This window comes from Syngnathus leptorhynchus, chromosome 12, assembly GCF_054491065.1.
Source record: "Syngnathus leptorhynchus isolate UIUO chromosome 12, UIUO_Slep, whole genome shotgun sequence".
Taxonomy (NCBI): Eukaryota; Metazoa; Chordata; class Actinopteri; order Syngnathiformes; family Syngnathidae; genus Syngnathus; species Syngnathus leptorhynchus.
Genome location: NC_141206.1, coordinates 3,901,253 through 3,921,736, shown reverse-complemented (window position 1 = coordinate 3,921,736; position 20,484 = coordinate 3,901,253). Strand labels below are relative to the sequence as shown.

General features: G+C 40.3%; 1 protein-coding gene across 1 annotated transcript; it reads left to right on the top strand.

The window, feature by feature from the left end:
* The first annotated feature begins 1,085 nt into the window (after positions 1–1,085).
* Positions 1,086–20,043, top strand: onecut2 (one cut homeobox 2). The gene is made up of 2 exons (XM_085926060.1): positions 1,086–2,368; positions 15,450–20,043. The coding sequence occupies exons 1-2, from the start codon at positions 1,168–1,170 to the stop codon at positions 15,737–15,739; spliced, it is 1,491 nt and encodes a 496-aa protein (XP_085782186.1). The 5' UTR covers positions 1,086–1,167; the 3' UTR covers positions 15,740–20,043.
* Positions 20,044–20,484: the final 441 nt, after the last annotated feature.

The following is a 20,484-nucleotide window of genomic DNA, read 5'->3' as shown; positions in this document are numbered from 1 at the left end:
TTGTTGAAGAACAAGAATATTCACTTGCTTTGTTAAATTCATTTCAAGTTTTATTCCGCAGTGTAAGTTAGTCTTTGTGTACTGCATTTTTCAAATGACTATTCAGTCAAATGTTTGTTTTAATGTAGCATCCACATTATTCACATATATTATTATTATTATTTTTTTTTTGGGATAGACTGTCCACATAAATTCTCCATATAATGCACACTAATTGGCTTAGACCTGCACACCGAGAGAGAAAGGGCTATATCAAAACATCTGCCTTTGCAAAGATGTTTGGTTCGGACTGACGCCATCAATGTAATATTTATGTTGTAGTTAACAGTGTTGGAATTTTATCTTTGTGATGACTTGAAATACTAATACCAACAGAGCATTGCTTGCCTTGCAAGACAAGATTTTTGTACACCCTTTGTTATTTGAAATCTTTATTTCATTGTTTAGATGTAATTTGTGCACTTATTTCTGCATATTGAAGGTTAGCTCAGATTAAAGCGACACATGGAAAATTTAAAGGATGGATGAAGACTTAATCGAACTTTGGAAGATATGAAATGGAATAAAACAGAAAATATAAATATTTAAGATGTTTGGAATGTGAATAACAACATTGAATGCGACTAGTTTAGTTTTCATCTTTTCATAAAGGCTGAAGTGATTTCTTTATTCCAACAAGAGCATGTTGTTGGTCCCGCCTACTATGCTCTAAACCTTATACCGATTGGTTAAACGTCCGATCCGTCAAAAAATGTGCCGCCCCATTCACGTGTTGTCTTCTTTCCACCCCTCCCTTCGGCAGCAGGTTGGGTTGAGCGGTCCACTAGGGGACCGTGGACAGCTCCCGTCTGAGGAGCAGAGCAACACAGGAGGAGGAGAGGGCTGGACATGGGGGAGCCACCGAACAGGCCCGTATGATCGAGAACAACAAAATTCGGATGTACACTCACCGGGGAAGAAACACAAAGAGAGCAGAGTGGAGAGGCCACCGGAGGACGGGGAAACAAGCGCGGAAGTGAAGGGAAAAGGGGGATACGGCTACTGACCCGTCCCGGCGCATCAGGGGGAGGGGGGGGGGGGGGGGGGGGAAAGAAGAGGCGAGGAGAGAGGAAGGAGGAGAAGAAGGAGAAATATTTCCGCTCGACCTGATGGACTGACGACAGATGAATGAAGACTGCCTACACTAACGCCTATCGATGCCTGGCCAAGGACCTGGACGCTTACGCCATGAATACGGACATGACAATGGACGGCATCGGCAGCCTGCACGGCGGGGTGGCGGTGAGCTCTGTGGCCCCTGACGTGGAGCTGATGAGCGGCCACAGCCCTCACCACGGCCGCGGGAGCTCTTCGGGGGCGGTGGGGGGCCACGGGGCGGCGGCAGCGGCTGCCCTGCGGATACACCAGGACCTGGCTGCCGCTGCCGCGTCATCGCGCTCGGCCATGGTGTCCGGCATGGCCAGCATACTGGACGGCAGTGGGGAGTACCGTCCAGATCTGTCCCTGCCGCTGCACCACGCCATGAGCGTCCCCTGCGACACGTCCTCTCCCGGCATGGGGATGAGCGGCACTTACACCACCTTAACCCCGCTGCAGCCGCTTCCACCCATTTCCACCGTGTCCGACAAGTTCCATCATCACCACCACCACCATCACCAGCGGCTTTCCGGCAATGTCAGCGGGAGCTTCACTCTGATGCGGGACGAGCGTGGGCTGCCGGGCATGAACAACATTTACAACCCCTACCACAAGGATCCCATGTCCGGGATGGGTCAGAGTCTATCCCCGGTGATCGGCAATGGCCTGGGCTCCCTCCACAACACCCAGCAGGGTCTGCACAACTACGGCGTCACCACGCACGGAGGTCACGACAAGATGCTCAACTTTGACCCCACCACCTCCATGCTCACCAGAGGGGACCACCACCAGCACCGAGGCCTCGGTGGCCCGGCGGGCGGGATGATGCCGCACCTGAACGGCATGCACCACCCAGGACATCCTGTGTCGTCAACGGGACAGCCCCCCCACCCCCACCTCCATTCTCCAGCTCACGGTCCCGTGTTAGCTTCCACCAGGGAAAGGCCGCCCTCCTCCTCTGGGACGCCGGGGGGGAACAGTTCGGGGCAGCTCGAGGAAATCAACACCAAGGAAGTGGCACAGAGGATCACAGCCGAGCTGAAACGGTACAGCATTCCTCAGGCCATCTTCGCCCAGAGGGTCCTGTGTCGTTCCCAGGGGACGCTCTCGGACCTGCTGAGGAACCCCAAACCCTGGAGTAAACTAAAGTCGGGCAGGGAGACCTTTAGGCGCATGTGGAAGTGGCTGCAGGAGCCCGAGTTTCAGAGGATGTCGACTCTCAGACTGGCAGGTAACTCATTTTCTGAATGTGCATTGCTCTTTATTGTGCGATAACTTCACAAAATGTAAATCCACGTCCCTTTTTTTTCTCAATTACCACCAAATGCTTTGGCTGGCTTTATTTTAAAATATTGCCTTCCTCCTTAAAGGCAGAAAAAGAAGAAACGATAAAGTGAAACTCATTATATTTAGTTGAACTTAGATAGCGTTATGTTTACCATTATTGATCAACAAAAAGGCAATCGATGGGGAATGACCAGGTCAGAGGATTTCCCTCCAAACACACCGTGCCCCTTACTATATGTCCCCACACAGGAAACGCTCATAGAAAATTCCACACAACTGTCGTTGCTTATGATTAAAAAATAAATAGTCTTTCTTCATTGAATGGAGTTCCCACTTTTTGTGAGTCAGAGAGAGAGAGAGAGAAATGGATAGATGGATATAGTTATTTAAACGAATCCAGCTTGCTTGAGGGGCTCAGGAGGTTGTGACAGAAAGGTTGACACTTCAGTGGGTCTGGGGCCCCCTCTAGTGAGGAACCTGGTTTGTGTTCCACAACAATTCCCCATTGTCTGAAGGGAACACAGCCACAGCAGCAGGGGCCTTACAAAAGGTTGAGGTGTGTGTTTGTGTTGGGCGCTTAAAAAGATGATGTTGGAAAGACATTTTATTGCACCAAAAGGAGGTTTGAGTGATACAGCTGAGGTTTAGTTGCTGTGCAAGCAGTTTTCTTGTTTATTCACATCGGGGCAACATTCATTTCAGCAAAAAGGCATATTTGGTTTTGTAGTTAAAAAATAGTGCAGGGTTATTGATTACAATTAAGAAACATAAATGCAATTTGCAAAATGCAATGTAATTTTTGCATCTAATGGTAAGTTGCCTCCACATTCGTACAGCAGCCCAACTAATGTTTTACATTAAAAAAAAAGATTAAACTCATTAATTAAAAGCAAAATTAAATAAAGAGAAATGTTGATTCAGATCTAAATATTTAAAGGATAGTTATTGGGTACTGTGTAAAAAAAATAAAAATTAAGAAGGCACAAAATGCATTTGGTAATAAAGTAATGAAGAAAAACTTTTGACCATAAATATCCTAAAATTGAAATAGTATTTGTGGAGTATAGAGTTATTTTAGATAAAAAATAAAAACGTTTTTTTTAAAAAAAAAAAAAAAAATCCTTGCATATGGTACATTCATCCAAACTGTTTAAACAAGGTTTGTTATTAAATTAAAAACAATGGGAAATTTATTTATTTTGGATTGAGTTGTATATAATTGAGAATTATTTGGTGAACATATACCATTGATTCGATTTTAATTTAGATTTATGTGTATTCCAATTCTTTTTATTGTAGTTATTGGTGGTTTGCTTAAATGGACTGATTACATTGTGTTCTGCCAATAAGTAACCTTGTTCTCTCAGAATTTTGATCAGTGAAATTTTTTGAAGACATTTTTTTTTTCTCATTTGTGGCTTGTGTTATAGCTAAATAAAATTACATTGTGAATTATCAACGTCTATTTTATATATATATATTCTTGTAGAATACACATTTTATTTTGATAATACTAACCAAAGTTTCAAAATACTCTGAAGTTTCTAGCATTGTGGTGTACATCGTTTTTTTTGCTTTTGATCATGAATAATGTGCTCTACTTTTGTCTTTTAATTTTTAACTTTTTGTCTGTTTTAAAGTTAAAGAAAAAGAATCAATCGATGTAATTTTGGCAGAACAGTTTTGTACTTATTTGCTTGTTAAGAGGGATCAATGCAAACATTTGGAGATAAATATATGTAAATCTGTCCAAAAACAAGCAACAAAGGGCACTGAGGAGTGAGGACTAGCCTATGCTTGTTTGGCCCCATTTCAAGGGTGCATATAAGCAGTTTGTGCTCAAGCTCTGACAGATGAGATTATCTCTGCACAATTGCACCATTCTTTGATTCCATGATTTCTGTCTATCGACCCCGTGGCAGGGGTTGTTTGCTTTTGACGGCTGTTGTTTGATTATATAGATTAACAGGAAATGCCTTGAGTGAAGGAGGGGGTTGGGGTGAGGTGCTCTCATGCTATTTGTGTTGTAAAATGGCAGCACACATACACACTCAACAGCAACCTTCTCCTGCTGTCTTGCAGAGCTTCCTTTTATTTCACCGTCTGACTTAAGTTCAACATCTACAATTCGCTCTTGAAATCTTGCTTTATTATCATTAGATGTCATTATAAATACAAAAGAGTTATTGTGTCACCTTATATATTAGACATTATTATCAGAAGAAAAGGGGCATTTGCGCCGCTGTGGGAGTGAGCACAGCTGACTTACTTCCACTTACAGATGCTGTAAATTTGGCCACCGTGTTCTGACCCCCCCCCCCCCCCCCTCACCCAACACACACACACAACAAAGCTAGCGTTTTAGCCAAGGAGGATCCCATTTTATTTTGGTTTATCGCTGTAGAAAGTGCAGATATGGGAAATTATTTGTTTTACTTGAATCCAATCTACTTGAAATGAAATGGGAGAGAACTGTCCACCTTTCCAAACTATAATAGCCCTGGTTATCAGTTTATTATGAATCTGGAGGTAGCCTGCCAACAAACATGACTCTCCAGGTTTTTTTTTCCTCTTTTGTTTGGTCTGTGCTCTACTGCCTTACACTGTAGGTACTTTATATTGTCATCACAGCCATGATAAATGCTTTTCGAAAAGTACTGCACTTGCTACACAGAGACATCTGCAACAAGCAGTCTCGTCCAGTTTTGGGATTTTCCAAAGACTGAAGTCATTTTTCTCAGCTCTTGACTATGAATTGTGTTGATGTATACATTTGGTGGGCTCATAACCGTGTCAAGCCCAACCCATCACTTCTAAGGGTTGTGAAATTTAGAATTACTTTCTACAAAAACGCTCCTGAAGGAGATTCCTTGACTTGGAAAACGCTCAAATGAAATGTGTCCCGAGTGTTGTCTCTTTTCCTCCTCCTACTTTTTTGGGAATCTGCTTCTCTCTCTCATTCTCTCTTTTGGGGGGAGGTATTATGTGATTGTCAGGGGAATTGAACACAAGAGCAGAGGCAGCAGCAGCCCGATGAATTATTGATGGGAATCTCGGCGTGACCCTCCTCGGTCTGCTCACTTCACTTCTTCTTCACCTCACAGCCGGGTTAACCAGGCAAAATGGAGGGAGGGAATAAAAAAAGGGGGGAGGGAGTGTGGATCCCATTGTTTGGTTGGAGGATGCTGCCAGTGACTCCAAGTGAATTATGGATGAAAAGAAAACGATCCGCAAATCAGTGTTAGAATAGGCGAGCTCATATTTCAACAGTTCCATCAGTACTACAGTAATGCATTTTGTGACATTTTTTGCTTGTAATTAACAATAGATTTAACATCCTGGCTCGGGCTTTTTTAAATTACACAGCTTATTTTTTTTTTGAGTAATGAAGGAAAATGGATCACATAAATCATACTGACATAGGATGAACTCACATAAATTTAAGTGAAGTGGAAATGGAACCGTTAGGTGACTGGAAAAACTTGGCCCAATATGTTCATTTTGACATTTTAAATATGCGTAAGAACTATTAATCCAACAGTTTGGGTCGAATTGCACTGAAAACCCAACTGATTAGACGGTACACATTTTCCATTTTACGTAGTCCAGCTACAAGCAGACTTTGCATTATTAATGAGCTGGACTCTGTTTTATGGCACGCCAATTACCAGCAGTTACTCTCCTTGTGTTTTGTGTGTATTACAGTTGCAGATTATGGGAATAGAGATTGCCTCTGTTTTCAGGTTCTCGTCTTTGGACCTCCTGCATATTCACAGTCAGCTATTGATCCATAAAAATAGATTTTAGACTGCTGGGAGGAGACGTTGGAGCTTTGTAGTGTGTCAGTTTGAGGAGATTTGACAGAAAATGTTGCAATTTTGTCTTCTTGTTTACTCACCACCGTCATAACATGATGCAACACTTAGATGGAAGAAGAACGTCAATATTTACATGCGAATGCAATGTCACTGTTAGTATTTAGGGTTATATTGTGTTATTTATTATGATTGTTTTTTTTTGTAACCAACATGGGATTAAGGTGACGAAGATTGATGCCTTCTTGACAGTTGTTACCATTCTTTTGAGAAGTGCCTTTCATCACCTCCACCAGGTTATTAGTAACTGCAGCTCCTCTCAATCTGCTGGATAAAGCAAAGGCAGCTGCGGTGTTTGCAGGATGCACAGTTTGATTGGCACCCGACCTGTGATGACAGCCTTGACTGCTTTTTTTTTTTTTTGTTGATAGCCTCGGGATAAAAGACAGGTTTTAGTCTGTCCAGCGGGGTACTGACTTTAGAAAACGACAGTCAATCAAACTGTGGGATGTAGCACAAGAGATTGCTGTGCTGCTCCACATAAAGTGAGAGACCTGTTGTCGCCCTACATCAGCAAGTGGCCTTTGAAGGTCTTTTGCTTTGTGCTTGTTGTTGGTTTCTCACCTTTTGAGTCAACGGGAAAGAGAACCGTCGTTATTTCTAGCTGCTCCGGTCAGGATTTCTAAACTCGTTTTTACTAGCGGCTGTAAACACAAGCATGAAAATAATACAGCAGCTAATCAATATCTTAAATGTGTAAACATCAACCTTGCTCATTCTTACTCTTTGCAACTTTTCACACTTAGAATTTTATAGCGTTGTGTAGTGAATTATTTCATTCTGTCCAGCCACAGCAATTATGGCACAATGAAGGTGTACAAGTGTTGTCCGGCTCAATAGAGCTGTCCGAGTTCAGAAGAGAAATTGGTCCTGTCTCAGCTTTATTAAGGCGGTCAAATCAAACGTGACAACTGTACGCTGAGCTCATCGAGGTTGAAAGAGGGACATGAACGCAATTCTCAACCTGAAGTTGAAATCAGTTTTTTGGTTTTTTTTTTTTTAAATAATTGTTTGTTCTTAACCTTGTTGGAGGTATCGAACCCCACCAGTTTCATATGCGCATTCATCGAACCCTTCTTTAGTGAAAAAAACCAAAACAATTCAAGACATAGTACCATACCACCTCGTTCAAAGAAGAAAAAAAAACACAATGGCTAAACTCACGACAAATTACATACCTGCAAATCAGTGTTACTTCTGCTGTTGCCGTTACGAGACCAGTTTAGATATGCGTCATCACGAATTTACACGATAAATCAGGTGTGCTCGGACCATCGCAGTGGAGGCTCTGCCGAACCCCTGACACCGACTCATGGAACCCCTAGGGTTCGATCAAACCCAGGTTAAGAACCACTGTTCGAAAGGCATGGTTAGATGGGTTTGGTGTGGAAGAACTGGAGCCCTGTTTTCAACTGCACCCAGCGCTTTTTGAATGAGCAAAATGTCTTTCTGCTCATGAATAACACTCACAATTAAAATGGAAATTGACATGAAAGTTCACAGAGGTTGATGTAATTTTAAAATTGAGGTATTTGATTTTTTTTTTTTTTAACGTTTGTCCCAAGCACTATTTAGAAAGTAACAAATGAAAATTGTGAATGAATGCACAAATAAATAAAAAAAATCTACTGCAGGATCAAAAGTTGTTCATTTAAATTTTAAACTTGAATTTTTTTTCCTTGGAGAGGGCAATTGAGAGGCTAAGGATAGCTCAATGGGTCCGCAAATTATCTATTTTTTTTTTTTTAACAAAAATCCCTCATAAAAGGCTGATAAATATTAATTAATTCTATGTTCTCTTCGGACATAGGTGGAAACATGGAGAAAGAAATTCCTGAAAAAAAGCATATTTTGTCCGACAATACATGGGGGCTGATATGATATCATTAAAAAAAAAAAGTATCCAAACATTTACTTAGTTTTGAACCATGGCGTCAGTAACTTGTGCGCTTATTTTCTTATTTGGCTCCTGGGCTAATGGATATTTGGACATGATTTGATGAAATTCAGTGTCTCAAACAGTGTCTACTGTGACTCTTGATGTAGCAACACAAACAAACCAATAAACAAAAAAAACAAGAGACTTTGGACATCACTCACCAACCAACCTTCATTTTCCACTTTGTGTTGTCATTCAGAATGTTCCGTCTCACCAACTGCCAACTCCCTCGGGTTCATTAGTATTGGTGTCATGGCGTGGCTGAAATAACTCTGTCTGCAGGTGTAATGAATAAAGACAGGCGGCACGGAGCTGGACAGGCTTTACGGTGAAAGACAAACAGCACTGAGAGAAATCAAAGGACAAATAAAAGGCCTTTTGGTATTCGACCTTGCGTTGGATGAAATTGTGTAATAATAGATTAAAATTGGTAAATCTGATTTCATAGTATAATGGTACAAAAAAATCTACCTGCAAAACAGTGTTTAGTTCCATGAGTGTCGAAAAGTGTGATGTTTATATGTTCTATATATTTTTAAAAAAAAGTGAGTTAGGCCAATGGAAGAGGTGCGATGAATAATGGATTAATCGACAACTAATCAGTCAATAAATTCATCATTAATGATTTTTAATAATCAATTATTTGTTTGGATACTTTTTTCATGTGAAATTGTCTAAACCGTAGATGTCAAACCCGAGTCTCGGGTCAGATACATCATTTTATGTGGCCCGTAAAGACAAATTGCGCATCAACTTCATGTGCCAATACTTAAAAATTGAGTTCAATTTTAAAAAATAGAGTTATTTGCTAGCAATTTTTATTTCCATTCATTTTTTAAAAGATTTGAACTTGTTTTGGCCCTCTGAAGGAAACTATGACTATGATGCGGCCCACGACCAAATTTTGTTTGACACCCCTGGTCTAAACCCTTCAAAATTGCATCTTGTCAACGGTTATTGTTCCCAAATCTCCGTCATCGTCCATGAAAATTGTGTTGAATCATCGATTGCATTTACTTAAGAAAGCAATGATCAGCATTTTTTGCCTACTTTTTTCTAACATGTTACAAACCAAAACAAAGAGTAGAACATAGATGAATCATACAGTCAGTGTCATTGTAAAATACTTTTGTTTTGTTTGATTGTTCTTGTTTGTGTGTTGCTTCGACTGCCTGCAAATGTGCTGATGTCTGTAGTGGATCAATGCTCAGCTGATGCTCAGATACTGACACCAAACAGCAACATTTGTTGTCTCTGCTTTGCTTTATTTCGATATTCTGTGTGTGTGTGCGTGTGTGACTGTGTGTTTCTGCAGCGTTGATGGTGAAGCAGCAGTTTGGGCTTGGCCCGTGTGTTGGGGTTGGTGTATGTGGATCGATGGCAGTAATCCAGAGCAGATTAAAAGAGCATTAATACTGGCAACGATAACGTAAACGGTACGGACCGAGTTCTCCATTGATCCGTAGGAACCTGATCTAGACTGGTTCCTGGAAGAGAAGGGGAGGCATCGAATGGAGAAGGGAGAGCTGACTGACCGTATGCACTCCTCAGAGAGAGTTTTATGATTTTGCCACCAAAATAGAAGGAAAATAAAACAATAGTAAGGACAATAAATGGGAAACAGCATAGTTTAGTGCACCTTTGTAAACATTCAGTTTGTCGCCTGTATTTTGCCATTCCGAATGAATCCTGCAGCAAGTGCAGACTTTAAAACAAAGTCCATGCATGGAACTTGCATAATTGTGAAGATGTTTATACTCTCAGAGTGTTTTAATGTCATAGGAGTTGATGCAACTCAGCTAATATTGATAACGGCCAATGTCTGATTCAGCAGCATGTATGTTGAAGTTCACTGTTATCAAGCCAAGCATGATTCACTGGTTATTTGCTCAGTGCGCGGTAAGAGAGATTGTTTTTTTTTTTTTTACATTACCGTAATTTCATGATTTCATTTCATTTAATCGTCTAGTAGACAAACACAGTATAGTACATCATGTCTTTTGCCGTTAGCAATAATTCTCGTATAAAATAATGAATTATGACTTAATCGGCTACTTTCAACAATTTTGAAACAGAGAGAATATAGTATTATCTCCCCTCCAGAGAGTGTTTCTTCAGATGACCCGAGGCTTATCATTGGCTCTGGTTGTGCTGACAAGTCCGAAGCAAACCTGAACATGAAGAAAACTGATGGTCCGAGCCTCCCCACCCTTTTCTTCAAATTTTGTGGTAAAAGCATTAAAAGGAGCTTTCGTTTTGATGTGCATTAGACTTATGAGATTGGCTGGAATCCTCTTCTATTTGATTGTGCCACATAACTGGATTCATTTAGTTGATACTGTCTCTTATTGGATTAGGTTTTAGATTAGATGGATAAGATCCAATTGTAGATATGACAGCCTTTATTAGCGACAGTTTACCGGGAGGGAGTAGCTAGAAATGTGTGCGCATCCATTCACTATCTGGCCATCGAGAACTTCCATTTATCATCCTCACTCATTGGCTATCCATTCTGAACCATTCTTCCAAATGATCTACATCCGCTCATTATCTATACCCAATCCTTGTGCCAACCACTGCACCCCATAATATACTTTCACTCCACGAAATCATAAATAAAATTTTGTTGCAACTGTTTTGCTGTCTAGGCTGATTTGCATGTTACAGGCAGAAATCGGATTCATTTATAGGACCTGGCAATGGTTAAAATAGAGAGGTGAGCAGTTTTCCAGGATTTCGCTTCATAGCTCCACAACCTCTGGATCAATCATCAATAACAATCCAATCTATTGATTGCAGAATATTATCTTTCTACCTGTGTTTGCTCTCTGCCGTGTGTTGTGTGCTTTGAGACAGACCACCGATGGCTTGGGGACACCAAAAACAAAGCTGATAAGAACGAGTACAGAGAAGCCGGTTAACTCATCATCTATTAGTCTAGTGTGTGTATGTGTGGTGTGTGCGTGTGACTAAACAGTGGCTGCCTTTGACTTATCCTCACTGTCAACATTTAGCAAGTCAAGGTTAGTGAATGTTTTCCCTGAAGCCTTTATATCTCTCCAATGATACTTGCTTGGAAATTCAAACTTTTTTTTTTTTAGCAATTTGGAGGCTAGTTCCTCATTCTGGTGAGATTGAGTCATGCGTGGACAGTAAAAATGGATGGATGGATGGATGGATGGATGGATGGATGGATGGATGGATGGATGGATGGATGGATGGATGGATGGATGGATGGATGGATGGATGGATGGATGAAAATGAATGGATGGATGGATGGATGGATGGATGGATGGATGGATGAAAATGAAGTACGTTTTTCAGTGGTCAAATGACAAGACTGGTACCAAAGGATTGGAAACTAACAGAGGCAGAGATCATCCACCCATCCATCCATCCATCCATCCATCCATCCATCCATCCATCCATCCATCCGACCTTGGTCTGATGGAATCACCATATACATGGTGGACTGATAATAGTGTGCAGAGAATCCTTTTTTGAGTGGTCACACAACGTTTTCAAGATTCAAGCAAACAGCTTCAAAACACAATTGAATCTTCTGTTCCCAATCACAAATACCTACCAACCTACACACTCAGAGCACATTTACACCATTAATTGTATGCTCCTATTGATCTCCAATCAGTTGCACTAATGATTAAGTGCTTCAGCCGCTAAGTGTATTGAATAGCTCTGATGTAATTTCATATTTTTCTTTACGCTAAAAACGTCTTCAAGGAACGGGTGATTACACTTTTAGTGCTCCTGTGGGTATTTCCACCAGTATGTTTGTGGAATTGATCTCAAACAAGTTTATGTGTGTGTGTGTGTTTACATTAACAGAGACAGTGTGGCTCATTGATTTAATTAATAGTCATAGAGTACAACTTTTGCCACTGCTTGTACTTGGGGCAGCAAAACTATTGTGACATCACAGCCACGACTGAATTTAACAAAGAAGAAATTGTTGCACTATCAAGGCTTAGATCCAACCCAGTTATAATACTTATATTTGGGGAGTTTTCCTTTTGAAAATAGCCAGAGATGCAATGTACTGTCGAGACAGAGGGAGAGCATTTCCGGTGGGAAGAGGAAATGATCACGGTACATTAAGCACAACCACACACACATATACCAGGATATTATGTAGTGCTGATTGCTAAGTGCTAAAATATTGCACGCCTTAACATAAATCCATTATGTAGTGCATGTGTGTGTGTGTCGACAATAAAAAAAAATCATTGTGTCTTGTCCACATACATTCATGAAATCTGACCTCTGTATTTGACCTGTCACACTAGTGGACATAGCCAACTCACTCTGTCAGCGGCCCACACTGGGGGCAGGGAGCCACTGGAGCAAACGCCCGGTGAGCAGTACAGGGTGTCAGTGTCTTGCTCAAGGACATCACAGTGTGTGTGGGCCGGTGTTTGGGGTGAATGGTCTTGAACTGAGGTCCACATAGCGGTATTAGACAATCCGAAAGGATACATACGATGTATAGGAAGGCTTGTTTTTAAAGGTGACCATGTGTCATATCGTGATCCTAAGCAGAAATCGATCCCACGCTGCCCGCTCAACATAGAGTACAACTTGAGATAAGGCTTAAAAAATGATCATGTATGGGAGTTATTTTTAATAACTAATTGACCATGCTTTTTTTAAAATAAAAATAATGACCATGAATGTTAATATCTTTTGAAAAAAATGACTATGTTTAATAATGACAACGTATCATAAGGCTTTTTGGAATAAAAAAAGACAATGTACATTCAGGCTATTTGTTCATAAAAAAAAATTATACATATGTAAAGTAAGGCTTTTTTATATTAAAGAATCTCTCTGTGTATAATAAGGATTTTTTTTTAAAATAAATAAATATAATGACAATGTCTGGTAAGGTTTTTAAAAAAAAAAAAGGAAATGAAGAAAGACATTCATTCATTCATTCATTCATTTATTTATTTATTTATTTATTTATTTATTTATTTATTTGAGGCGGCTCGGTAGAGCACTGGTTAGCACGTCCGCCTTACAGTTAGGGGGTGCGGGTTCGATTCCACCTCCGACCCTCACTGTGTGGAGTTTGCACGTTCTTCCCGTGCCCACGTGTGTTTTCTCCAGGCACACCGGTTTCCTCCCACATCCCAAAAGCATGCATGATAGGCTGATTGACCCGTAGGTGTGAGTGCGAGTGCGGATGGTTATTCGTCTCTGTGTGCCCTGCGATTGGCTGGCAACCGGTTCAGGGTGTCCCCCACCTACAGCACGCCCGTGACCCCCGTGGGGACAAAGCAGTACAGAAAATAGATGAATGGATTTATTTATTTATTTATTCGTTCATGTATTTATTTATGATTAAATGGCTTAAAAATGACCATATGTTTTTATGATATTGAAAGATATAGTGGTTAGCTATGTTGACTGCTAATATTTGGAAGACCTCATTTCAGTTGTGACAAGTTGCTGACAAAAGATTGAACAGAACAATCATTCGGTTCTGCTGGCTCCTGATTGAGTGTTTTGATGTGCCAAAATGTGGCGCCACACTCCAGTAGCGAAATGTATGTTGAAGGACGACTTTACTACTTACCCTGCACTTACATGCCCTCAGTGTAATGGATACCAGGCTTAAGTGGTAATGGTGCAATAAAAAAAAAAATGATACAGAGTGCCAGAGAAGGCACGGCATGGTGAAAGGAAAAAAAAAAAAAGGGATGAAGCAAGTCAGAATGATAGGAGGGGCAGGAAGATGAGCGAGAGGCAGTCGAGAGTGATGCAAGCGGGCCAAAATAAGTCAAATGAAGAAGGTGGTGAAGGAGGATAGATGAAAGATGATGGTGCAGAGAGCTAATGGAGACAAAAGAGTGATGATGAAAGCAATAGCGAAGGGGCCTAAAAGATCAAAGATGAGGCAAAAAAAATATTTTCATTCCCGTAGCACCACAAGTGTCAACTGGAGTGAATTGTAAATGTCTTCAAGTATTGACTTTTGGAAATAACTGCTTTTTTTTTTGTTGTTGTTGCTAGTTTTCTGTTGCTAACACAATTCATGAGACAACAATGTTTTTTTTAGACCGTATCTGCATTATCCAATAAGTGAGTGCATTTTTCATGTTACGTCTAAAATACCAAAGATACTTTGAGCAGATGCTGTCAGATCATTGTTTAGAATCTCTACTTTGATTTTTCTTTCACACACTTAGAGACACATCATAGATTACTTGGATAAAAATAGATTACTAACTAGATAACTATAATAATTTATTAGTTGCTATACCCTTATATGTAATTAATGGAACACGAAGCAAACTGTATCCAGAGGCTGTCTGTGACTGTTTACGGGTGAAACGAGAATAAAGCCTGAATCCACACATCTTGTGAACTTTCAACTCTCATCCAAGTATGATGTCAGTTTGTCAGTGCTATCTTTTGTGCAAAGTCTACAGGTTTGTTGAGTCTTGGAGTCACATGGGGGGGGGGGATACAATTGTTTGACAAACGGCCTCGAAAGAGAGAACAAATTGCCGTGTTAAAAGGATCCGAGTCCTCCTACTTTAATGTAGATTGTTCTTTGAGGAAGGGAATTATTGACTTCTACTCTGCTGCTATTTTGTGAAATAAAGGACTGAATAATACTGACATAACAAAATTGATTGCAGTATCATCTGCTCAATGACGTTACTACAATGCTTTATGTATTACTATGATCGAAACCAAAGAGGTAAACTAACCAAGTGGTCTTCCATATTTTCTGCTCGTACTGTCTGTGTTTATAGACGTGTTTAGCGACACGGCAGAGATCTGATACAAGACAGCGCAACCATGCTTTATTGATCCCATTGATCCCGTCTCACCTTTATAGAATACATCCCTCCTCCCCTTTACACTCACCAACGGCTTTATTCTCAATATTACCCCGTGCTCCCGGACCGGTAAACGCGTTTTGAATAATATAATTGCGCATTTGATCCTCACTGTAACCCCGATAAGACAGTGAGAAAAAACAAAAAAAATGATTGAATGTTCCACTACACGTGCTGCTTGTTTATTGATGGCAGCGGTTGTGTTTGTTTGTGTGTGTGTCTGAGTGATCTCTTTTTTTTTTCATCCATTATGTGATTTAAAAACTGCCCCTCTCGTTTGTAATAAAATATTGACTCTTACATTCTTCATGTCTTGTGTCATTTCTCATTCATCGTTTGTAGCGTGCAAGCGGAAGGAGCAAGACACAGCAAAGGAGCGCAACAACACACCAAAGAAATCCCGGCTGGTCTTCACCGACCTGCAGAGGCGAACGCTGCTGGCCATCTTCAAAGAAAACAAACGACCTTCCAAAGAGATGCAGCTCACCATCTCGCAGCAACTGGGCCTCGAACTCACCACCGTCAGCAATTTCTTCATGAACGCCCGCCGTCGGAGTCTGGACAAATGGACAGATGACGGAGCCAGTCCCGGCGCCCAATCTTCAGCGTCTAGCACTTGTACCAAAGCGTGACAATAGGTGGTTGGGTAGATGACGGGTTTGGGTTGGGGTGGGGTGGGATGGGATGGGTTGAGGTAGCGGGATTGCAAGGTTGAGGGCACGGGTCGAGGTTTGGCCCGATCCAAGCAAGGAGCGGAAACCAAAAGTTTTACTTTTTGTTTGTCTGTTTGTTTGTCAAAGGTGACAAAGTGAGAGAGGGGCTGCTCACTGTGACGACTTGTAGCCAAACCGCCTTTTCCAAAATCCATTACAAATCCATTCAGAAGCTGAAGGGTAGAAGCTTTGCCAGAGAGCAAAATGATCAAAAACATAAACCAAAAAAAAAAAAAGGGAAAAAGCTTCACTGCTGGTGTCTCATTTAGAACAAGAAACTGACACACTAGCCCAAATACCAAAGACGAGAGGACAATATATTGTTTTCTATTATGCAATATAAGCTAGGAACCAACCAATGGACTAACCAATGAAAGCTTTATGACTACAGAATGTGCAAAGAATAAATGGACATTTCATCAGATGTCTAAAACTTAGGTCACTTATTATACCAAACCAAAGAGCATGGAATAGTTTCTCTCCAATGAAAACATCAGACTAGCTTATGATTCTTTTTTAACAGTTCACATTTAGGTTCAGTTACAGTAACAGAAAGTAATTTCTCCTCCAGAAGAGAGTTCAACATAGGCTACAATTATTACTTCACAAGCATCACTTTAAGCTTCAATCTTACCAAAGAGAAAATTACGCAATTGAACAATTCTTCACGTTAGGAAATGGCTTAAAACGGAAGCACAAAGACACTATCGACCTTTCTCACCGTCTGAGCCATGTAGAACTGCAAGTTTTCCTCAAATTCAGTATAGTGAATATGTACAACGTATGTGAGCACAATGTTGAAGCACATTTTTTTTGTTTTGCAATAGAACTGGGGCTCTCTCTGCCAAGCTGAGTGGTTTTTCGCATCTTAGAAAACTCAGGATGCCATTTTTCTAAACAGTGGCTGAAATCCACTCTGCGTTTGAGTCATCACACGCTGTAATGTATTAATGTACATTCATACACTCACACAACTTTTAGTCATTTCCAAAATGCCTTGCCTAAATTTACAATCTGACAGAAACATGGTCAAGCTTAATCGGTTAAGCTAAGAATCGCTTCGTGAAAGTGGATCGTACAGTTTTTACAATTTCCTGTTTAAAGCCAGTCATTTTACTCCAATTATGTATTTAGATATTTATTGTAGATAGTAGAACAGTTTTTATCATATGTTTGTTGGAAACCGTATCACACAATTGGTGGTCCTCAAATCATTTTCTGCCAGCCCAGTAAAAAATGTATCTTTGACGTCACTGGCAGTGAATGACTTAATGATCAGTACATTTGGGCGATATCAAAGATTTCAACACTAGTTCTTCCTTTTTGGTTGAAATCTTACTAGACCATTTAGGACTGCCATCAAACCATTGTAAAGACTAACGGTTGAGTAGACCATTTGATCATGTGGGGAACGGACTGCCCAGGCGAATCAGGGCCTTTGTAATAGTTAAAGAGGACAATCTAAAGACGATGTCTGGAAAGTCCGTCTCCTGCAGAGGATCATTGGCTTCGTAAGCAAGAGGACATTTAGCGCTTTGGACAAATCAGTTTGATGAAAACTCCATCGTCAGATTCCAACTTTTGTTTGCAGCCTAGGATTTATTTGATGTCCATAAGAAAGTGACCCAGCACGTATTTTTACCAATACACTGTATACGCCTATACGATCACTCTGTATAGCCTTTCCCATAATGATGTAAATACTTAGGCCCCCACCAAACACCTCGACCGCCATCACCTCCTACTGCATCTGGCAGCCTTTATGATCCATAATCACCTCATCGATCATCTCTTACGTGAGCTATCAAACCAAAAATAAAATAGCAACCAAACCAAAGCAAAGGCACCAGTCAGCAGCCCCTGCTCCTTTAGAAACCCCAGGCTGAGTCCGAGCCTGGTTAGAAGCAAGCCAAAGGCTTGCGATTTGAAAAAAAAAATGGACACTGAGACTTTTTCTATTTATTGACGAATCGAAACCAAAGAATACCCTTTTTCTGCACCTAACTGTTCCAACAAACGGACTGAAGATGGAAGAGTATTACTACCAAAAACAAACAAAAAATATTTCAGAAAAAAAAAAAAAAAAAAAAATGAGTGGATTCAGCGATGTCAAGGATGGAGGACAAAGCTGTGAGGAGGAGGGAAGGGAAATGGGTGACATCACAGGAGAGGAGAAATAGCTTTGTTCTGGCTGATGTCGAGTCAGGCCGGCCAAGTATGGGACTGAAAAAGGGAAAACCACACAGGAAGGAGGGAAGAAGAAAGCAAAGGATGGCGCCATCAACGTTCTTCTCTCCGACCTGCAAATGTCCGAACATTAATGTGTCTCTCACGGTTGAAGAGTGTCTTTAACGTGTGCCTATGCAGTTTTTCAAAGTAAAAATGGTTAAACGAACAACAGAAACCTCAGCTAACAAACCAAAGATTCACTGTTAAAGCCAGAAGCAGTTCTCCTCCTCTTGTAAAAGCCCAACTTTGGCTAAGCAGCGTGTGTGCACCACTCACTTGATGTACTTTGAGTTCTCTCCCAAGCAATTTAGTACTTTTCAACAAGGCCTACATTGTTGCCGTTTGTTTACATTATTTCCAGTCAAGTTTGCTTACCCCTGGTAACTAGCTTGCCAGCAAGTATTTATTCATTTAATTTTCCATCCAAACATGCATGCAATTTTAAATGGCAGTGGCTCCAGCAAGCTAATTTGAATAAGTATACGATAAGAAAGAATCGTCTCATTAGCCTTAGCCGTTAGCTTCTGCGCGAGGCAAGTCTACCTCCAAGTTTCTTGAGGCTTTCCGCGGCGGGAATCTTTATTGATTCCAGCCATTCAATCAATTACCATTTTAAAGTGAAAAAAAAAAAAAACCCAAAAAAACAATAGCTAGCACCAATTGTGAGCTAACTACAATGCTTCCATCATCTGTTTTGCTTCCCCCCCCAGTCCAATATGAAACTCCTGTTTCTGCTGACTGAATTGTTGAGCTTCCTAAAGCAAGAAGAGTTACAAAAATGCTTTGTGAGACGTACAATTCATACCAAAGACTTTTTGCTGCACAGTAGCACACTGACATACTCTACGTAATGTATCTAATTGAACTGAATTCTACCAAGGAAATTGCCCAAAAGTCGTCACATTTCATTGTTGATTAGCTTGCACAAAAAGCCCACCTCACTGTTTTGGAGAGGGAACCGTGTAGCTTGGAAGAGCCACATTAGCGTGCTCTTTAAGAGGAGGGGAATTCTGCTGCTGCTCCATTTTATTGTACAACAACAAGAAACAAAAGCAACCAAAACGACATAAAACACACTGAGAGAAACTGCTCAAATATCGGTCAAATAGCTTTATCCTTCATTTTCTCTCTTTCTGTATGTAAAGCTTCTAGTCCAAAGAGATGCCCCCACCCACTGAGCCCTCCAATCGTGTTGACAATACCCAACGGAGGGGTGTTGATTATGGAGCCAGGGGGGGTGACGGCCATTTTCCATTCTCACTTGCAATTCTGTCTGAATGTAATACAGGCAAAAGGAAACCAAAAAAAAAAGAAAGAAAAAAAGGATATGAAACCAAAAATGTTCCAAAGAGGATTTCACTGCTTGTTTGCTCGAAGTACTTAAAATATGATTGCCAATAATTATGTCTAGTATTACATTCCTACTTAGGATTTTTGCTAAATCTGTGTGGGTTTTTTTTTTGTTTGTTTGTTTGTTAATTTCATGTAATTTATGTTTCTAATTTAAGCGAACAAATTGTGTTGCCAAATCTCCCACTGTACCCTTTACCCTTTTGCTGAAGATTAGCTTTGCCAAAGTTTACATTGTATGTTCCTTTTTCTTTCTTTTGGAAGCTGTATTTATTTATAATGTGTTTAGAACACTCTAGGTTTGTACTTGATGATAATTTAATGATATTTCATTAGATGTAATTGTTTCCAATGAATATTTATGTATTTAAGAATGTTAGTTGCATCAAAGATGCAGTGCTTATGCCAGGCCTCTTAATTTATTCTTTGTTAGCTTTACTTTGAAGACAAAAATGAACAAAAAAAAAAGGCAATGTTGTTTTATGAATGCTTAGACTTAATGACAGAACAATGTAGGAATGTTAAACTAGACTTACATCTGAATGTCCACTCATGCTCTCAGTGTTTTTTTTTTTTCCTTTTGTCGTGGGGATGATGAATTTTGAACATAAAAACAAGGCTCAGAATAGGCCAACAAATGATGAGCACTGCATCTCTCTTTATTCTTGCTAATTTATTGTTTAAATTGTTCTTTTCATTTCTTTGCATTCTGCTTACCATTGTGGAATAAGCAATGACTTTCAGGCTGACGTTCTAGATCATTAAAAAAGAAAGACAAAAAAAGATCAGGTGAAGAGCGGGCCAACATTGATTTAAATGGAACTACCAAAGATAACTGGAATCCTTGAGAGAGACAAATAAACTGTGTGTGTTTACATCCATGCAGCCCATACCCTGGTTAAGGATTTATTTTCTTTGTCATAGTATTAAATAGATAGTTTTATCAATTGCGCCCACCCCTCTATTTTTTGCAACAACAAAAAAGTGTTTCGATAACTATATTTTACAAAGAAGTCAATCTGAGAAGAAAATATTTTATGTTTTCAAACTTCAGTCATAATTTTAATTGTAAATTTTGTTATGTT